Consider the following 7,500-nt stretch of genomic DNA (forward strand, 5'->3'; position numbering starts at 1 on the left):
GGCATTTTAGTTTGTTTTGTTTTTTTATCAGATAGAATATATATATAGAATTGGTAGTCATAATGCTGTTTTAAAGATGCTTGGACAAAATATGATTGATTATACGTGAATAGTGAAAAAGTCGGCTTGGGAGTAGATTTTGATTATTATTATTATTATTATTATTATTATTATTATTATTATTATTATTATTATTATTATTATTATTATTATTATTTCTTCTTATTTTTATTATCATTATCATTATCATTACTATTATTATTATTATTATTATTATTATCATTAAATCCAGCTAGTAGATGTGAGTATTTTTCTAAAACGCATAGCATCAATAATAATATTATTATTATAATGCTTATTATATTCCATGACTTATTGTTTCATCCCATCAAATCAAATAATTCCGTATATATATATATATATTATATATATATATATATATATATATATATATATATTATGATCATGTTTTATAATTTAATATATTATTATATCTTGATAGCTGTTCTTCGTTCTATACATGCCAATGCAAATTAGTATTTAAATTTATTATGATACATTAATATATTAGTATCTGAAATAAAACGGTGTTCCTCTGATATATTTATAACAGCTTTTTCTCGTCCTTTATTTGGACTTTTTGACGGACTATCTATATTCCTTCATGAAATGCTCCTAAGTGACGGGATCTTTAAAAATATTTTTTGACTGCTTCGTGTCTTTCTCTGAGCTCGTTCGCATTCCTCTCGCTTTCTTTCGTGTTCTTGAGAGTGAAAACCATTGAATCGTGTTTTTCTTATTATCCTTTTTACTTCCATTGAAATGTCAGGGACGGGGTGGCTCAGCGGTACGGTCTTTGCTTCGTATCCGAATGGTACCGAGTTCGATCACCCGCCGCTGCCCTGTATGGCCTTGAGCAAGTCACTTCGCCCTAGCTCAATTGGCGGCACTGCACTGGGGCTGACGCCTGGGATATCCCAGTCTTCTCTTGCGACATATTTCCCCTATGGGACGAATAAAGGGAATTTAATTTATATATCTACTCGTATTTTATTTAAAGTCGTCACCTAACACCACTTGTCTAAACAAATAAGATAAGGTTTGAATTGTGGCGGTACTCATAACTAAGTGCCTTGTCTTGTTACCAGTTCAAACATTGTTGAGCGTGAGCTTAAATTTATAACATAGAGCAAAACCCTCTTAATGTCCTCAAATCACTTTATAAGGGGTCTTAAGCCGATTGCAAACGCTAAATAGGTATACCGAGACTTTGCACGCGAAAGGCGCTATAACTTACATTTTTAAATACATCGATATAGACATTATGATTTTGGCCTGGTTGTACTCAATTTACAGCTGAGTGCCTAGAGATAATAAATCTCAGCCAGCAAAGAGCCTTTTCCAGGAACTTAATGCGGCTCCACCCACTGCACACCTCTAACCAGGACATAAGGCCGAGACCACAATTAGCTCAATGCATCTCCAGCCAATAGACACCTCCAACCAAGACTTACATCCGAGACCACAAAGGAACTCAATGCTGGGCGACCCACTGCAGACCGCCAACCAGGACATACAGCGGAGACCACAGAGTAGCTGAATGCTGCGCCACCCACTGCACACCTTCAACCAGGACCTACATCCAAGACCACAAATTAGCTCAATGATTAACGATCAGGCAAGAAATTCTTACTACAAATTCCAATCCCATAGGTCGTTTTCTTGGGAAAGGCACTTAATATAACTTTCACCACTGTAGATCGGATGTAATGTGAATATCTGGTTATACATTGATATGCACCGAAAGTGAAAACACTTCTTTTTCTTCTTCTTCAAGTAACAAGTCTGTGCCAGACATCGGTGATCATGGTACGCCATTCAACTGTCTGATCAGATAACCTCAGAATACTAATATTACTCTTCTCTTTCTTTGTCACCCAGCTGTTCAAACTATTGAAATATGTTTTTATTAGTCTACCTTTACCTTTAGTGAAAACACTATTAACCATTTAACTGCCGTAAACTGAAACAAAATCGTATTTAAAAACTTGGCCAGAAAACTCGTCTTTAAAATATCGATCTATTTTAAAATAACCGTCATTTTGGCAAAAACACTCTCAAATCTGCGAAATGTGGGTCATTTAAATCGATTTGATATATTTGAAGGACAAGTTTTCTGGCCAAATCTTTAAATACGTGTATTTCCAGAATACGGCAGTTAACCAGTTCAGAAAAGGTGACCTTGCACTTCAAGCACAATGAGACCACTAAAAATGGCTTTAAAATGTTCTTTATTTTTACACAAAACATGAAAAAAATAAAAGAAGATATTTGTGACCCGCCGTCTCAAACCGGTATAATGTAGGCCTGCACTAGACGCAGGGCAATTAATTTGTAAGCACAGATATAAAATGGTGTGTTAATTCGTCGCCCTCGTTTACTTATTGCCTGACACTGACCAAAAAATGACGTCAAAATGCTACAAAAGAAAACAAATCGTGAGTTATATTCAATAGTTCAACCAATGGGACCACTAGTTTCCATGAGCACTACTAACGACAACTGACTAGGCGGTGCAAAAAACAAATAATGACGTCAAAAGGCCAGTCTTTTTGGGCTTCAGTGTCAGGCTATTACTTCACGATGGCTACGGTTAATTCCTCTTCGTAATAACTTGGGAATTTTTACAACACAATAGCCACCATATGGACAGCATGGGTGATTCCTGTTGACATCGGACATCTTGTTTGATGTATTATCTATAGAATGCGCTCGCAAGCTAAGCTCACAAAATTGCCATCCGGAAGTCGTATAACGGACCAACACCAAACTGTTTAACAATGAAAGTTTATAGTCTGGATAATACAGTTAAGTGAGAATTACTCATAAACGTTGATGGCAGCAAAAAAAAAAAAAAAAAAAAAAAGACAAAACAACCCCCCAAAAAACAAAGACCGGAGTAACGTCAAATTCATTCTATCTATATCTCTTCATGGAATGCCTAAGCCTATCTAACGATGTCGTGGCGGAAGGGCGTTAGTTTTGTTTACATCACAGCCACTAGACGTGCTCAAAGCGCTTTACGGGGGCATATCTAGTCAACAGCAACACTTAATGTGTAGGACGAGACATTACGCCTGTTTGGCGATATTACAAATCATTTTTCGACAGAGATATCGCTGTTAACGGCAGAGGATAATAAATAACATTTCTATCATTGCATAAATCCCCAAGTTTCAAGTTCTCATCATTTTATTCCTGAATCCTCTTTTGGATGTCCACTTGGATTCAATAGTCTGATGTCACGTCCGCCCAGCAACGAGCAGCTTGGTTCTAAACAAAGAAAATCGGTACTTTGTATTCTCCATGCTGTCTAGAACTTTTTCACATGTCATGTGATCAGAACGTATAAAAGTCAAAATATGATCATATTTATAATGGTTTTTCTCCACTTTTATGCTCGTCTGAGCAGTATTTCATACGAGCGTCCATCATTGTTCCGATAGTTCAGAAACAGGTTCCTAAATTACTATGCGTCATTACTAGGGAAGTAACGTAATGACTGTTGAAGCTTATTCATCCCGAAATAACGATGGTCGGCGGATCAAACCTCTGAAGTCCCGAATTTTACGATCGATGGATCAAAACTCTGAAGTCTACATACGAGCTTAGCGCACTTTTCCCCCTTAATTTTGGGGAGGATCAGACATCTGATGACATCAAAATGATGACACCCAAAATTCAATAAAACATGGTGCGCAAAGCTCGTATCTAATGTAGACTTCAGAGTTTTGATCCGCCGATCGTGACCATCCGCCGACCACCGATAAGACCATTTTGATAATTATGACAATGAAGCACTTATAAAGCGCACACTTCCACTCAAAGATGCTCAGGGCGCTATGAAAAAAGATAAATATGAGAACCAAAAAAAAAAAAAAATCAGTGACAATCAACAGTTAAACAATGCACAAATAAAGATATACAACTGAAAGGCACGGGAAAATAGGTTTGTTTTCAGACTCTTTTTGAGGCGACGGGTCATTCATTAGGGAATTTATACTTAGTTCATAGTTATTATTATCATCGAGCTCAAATCCACTGTTTGCAAAAAAAAAAAACAAACAAAAAACAAAAAAAAAAAACAAGAAAAAAAACAAAACAACCCCCCCCCCAAAAAAAAAAACAAAAACAAACAAACCAACCCAACAATAGAGTCCAGTCTAGGCGCTTTTCTTAAGCGTTCCGTTAGACAGTTCAGTATTATCAGAGGCTCCTCTAGACTCTTGGAAGTTCCAGTCCACTGGGTTAAAGAGTTGCTGCGTTTTCTTGTAACCCCAGTACGGGGTCATGACGAAGGTCACTAGGGTTAAGTTGGTATAGAGCAACACCAGCACCGCTGTGAGCATCCAGTCTAATATATACCGCCAGTTACAGTATGTTATATACCACAAATGATACTCTACTATGCTGCGGAGATGAAAAGTGTGCACGAGAAGAATTTGGTTGAATTTCCAAGCTTTGCTGTGTTCCATGCCGGCTTTGAGTAGGACAAAACAGAGACAGGATAAGGGCGTGCTCATTTCCAGGATCAAAGCCTTGCACCCAAAGCTATAGTTCGAGTCCTGTACTACCGCAAGTCCGTAGCCTGCAACGGCTAGAGAGTGATGCATGATGAGCATTTTGCTGAAGGATTTGAATACGATGTCGGATAGAATCACCGCTGCAAGTTCGAAGATGAAGAAGCCGAGAGTGAAATAAACAGCGAACGCACTGGTTGCGCTTTTTCCGAACACGACGTCCCTGTCTAGGTTTGTTGTTTTGAAGAGAGCGTAACTTCCGAAGATGATGCAGCTAAAGCCGTAAATTCCACGAGCGATGGCCAGGCACATGAAGACGCGATGTTTTTGACGCAACGTCCGAAAAGTTGGGAATAAGTTACACAGGTAGAGGGATAGCAATAGGAAGACGGTGAACGCTACAGTTGTTGTAGCCACGATTGTGGCTGTCACTGTTGTGTCGTTGTAGTCGATGTGGAGAAGGGAAGGGTGGAGGTATTGAATGATTTCCTCTGATTCGATGACGTCAACTGCCTGGGGAGGTCTTGAGACAGGCATATTGATATGGATTGTGATTGGCTTGTCGCGTCTGGTGATGTTAAAATGAAAGCAGTTGATTAGATGATGGATTGTATCCTACAGTGACGTGTGAAGTCTCCTGGAGATGGTTGACAAATCCGATGACCTTGAATGGATTATTAGGGCACCTGTAAAGAAAGAGAATGACAATTAATTACAAATAATTAAATGGTTTAGATTTGAATTTAACTATTATTAATTTGAATTTGTGCGGCTATAATGTGGTCTAGTGGTATGACACTCTTTTTTCGGATAGGAGGGTCCTGGGTTCGAGCCTCGCTCGGGGGCATAGTTGAGTCATTCCAAAAAGGCTCTTTACACACATTCTCTCATCGTACTCGGGTGTGAAATGAGTACCTGCCCGTTAAAGCGGCGTCTCGTCCGAAAAAAATGTATTATTATCGCCTAACAGACGTCATGTCTCGTTCTTCGTGTTATGTGTTGCTGTTGGCCAGGGACGCTTTGTAAAGCGCGTTCAGCACGCTTAGTGGATATTGCGCTATATAAAATTTCAAAGCTCCAGTCTCAGTCTCGTGTTTAATTCAATTTCCAGCAACCAGTTCTTTTCGACACAATAATACCGCTATGAGACAATGGGTTACATATATGAGTCGGGTTAGATTTGCCTGCTGTTTCAACTTAAAATGTAAAGTAAAAAAAAAAATGAGCTTTTAAAGAAATATCCACTAAACTCAAAGCGCTTTACAAAGGGGTCCCTGACCAACAGCAAAATTTAACATGTAGGACGGGACATGACGCCTGTGACGCGATATTACACTTTTTTCGGATAGAAACAGCGATGTTGACGGCAAGGTACTCATTTTACACAGGAGTACGGTGAGTGAATATGAATAAAAGGCCTTTTTTCCGAGATTCAACTATGCGCTGAGTTCCAATCTGAAAGTGAGTGTCATAAAACAAGACCACAATACCGTTTGACACGTGGGTTACGTGTATGGGCGTGGCCTTCGTAAAGTTATGGCCTGACACTGATCAAAAACTAACGTCAAAATGCCCGTCATTTGTCACAAAAGAAAACAAATCGTGAGTTGTATTCAATAGTTCAACCAATGAAATAACTTGTTTCCATGAGCTCTTCTAACGACAACTCACTAGGCGGTGCAAAAACCAAATAATGACGTCAAATTGTCAGTCTTTTTGGGTTTCAGTGTCAGGCCCATAACATAACGATGGCTACGGTATGAGACGGATAGGATTTGCCAACTGTTTCAAGCTTGAAATGTGTAGTAAAATAAAGGGAGTAAAAATGACTCTTATAAAAGATCCAAAAGTAAGGAAATGATATCCCGGCCTTTGACCTTCTTCATGTAAACAAGAATAGGAAATATATTAAATTATATTGACATTATAGTTAAAACATTATAGGTAAAAATGTGTGTATGTGTGTGTTCTCACATCATCATCATCATCATCATCATCATCATCATCATCATCATCATCATCATCATCATCATCATCATCATTATCATCGTCATCACCATCATCATCATTCATCATCATCATCATCATCATCATCATCATCATCATCATCATCATCACCGTCATCATCATCATCATCATCATCATCATCATCATCATCATCATCATTATCATCATCATTATTTGAGAAATATAAGGTAACAATTATTTATGATCCACAAAAACAGGGAGAAATCCGAAGGATATTTAGTGAAAGGGAAACTACTCGTGAAATCTCCATAGACTACTTTTAATCAGGATTATTTCCCTTGGCTTCAACCAATGAACTCGCGAAACAATTCATCCACAAAAGTAGCTATCTAAATTATATATTCTGTTAACTGTAAATAAAAATAACTAAAAGAAGGAATACATTCAACAGATGATTTATATAGTGCGGCTATGTGGTCTAGTGGTATGACACTCGCTTTCGGATCGGAAGGTCCTGGGTTCGAGCCTCGCTCTCGGCGCATAGTTGAGCCCTTGGAAAAGGCTCTTTACTCACATTCTCTCATCGTACTCAGGTGTAAAATGAGTACCTGGCCGTTGACAGCGTTGTCTTTGTCCGAAAAATTGTAATATCGCCTAACAGGCGTCATGTTAAATGTTGCTGTTGACCAGGGACCCCTTGTAAAGCGCTTTGAGCATATTTAGTGGATATTGCGCTATATAAAAGCTGATTTATTTATAGTCTATTAACGGCATTCGGAGTTCCCGATAGCTCAGTTGGTAGAGCACTCGCTTCACACGCAAAGGGACCGAAATCGATTCCAGCTGAGTCGAGATGTTTTTCTATGTGATCTTGTGGTATGACACTCGCTTTCGGATCGGGAAGTCCTGGGTTCGAGCCTCGCTCGGTGCATAGATGAGTCCTTGGAAAAGG

General features: G+C 38.5%; 1 protein-coding gene across 1 annotated transcript in view; it reads right to left on the reverse strand.

The window, feature by feature from the left end:
• Positions 1–2,276: 2,276 nt before the first annotated feature.
• LOC144975136 (protein CLN8-like) overlaps positions 2,277–7,500 on the reverse strand; it is a 7,479-nt gene continuing 2,255 nt past the window's right edge. The window contains exon 2 of the mRNA XM_078918913.1: positions 2,277–5,266. Within this exon, the coding sequence (XP_078775039.1) occupies positions 4,224–5,117 (894 nt within the window). The 5' untranslated portion in view covers positions 5,118–5,266 and the 3' untranslated portion in view covers positions 2,277–4,223. The remainder of the gene's footprint in view (positions 5,267–7,500) is intronic.

Source organism: Berghia stephanieae, chromosome 6 (assembly GCF_034508935.2).
Source record: "Berghia stephanieae isolate SIO BIC M18660-M18661 chromosome 6, UCSD_Bste_1.3, whole genome shotgun sequence".
Lineage (NCBI taxonomy): Eukaryota > Metazoa > Mollusca > Gastropoda > Nudibranchia > Aeolidiidae > Berghia > Berghia stephanieae.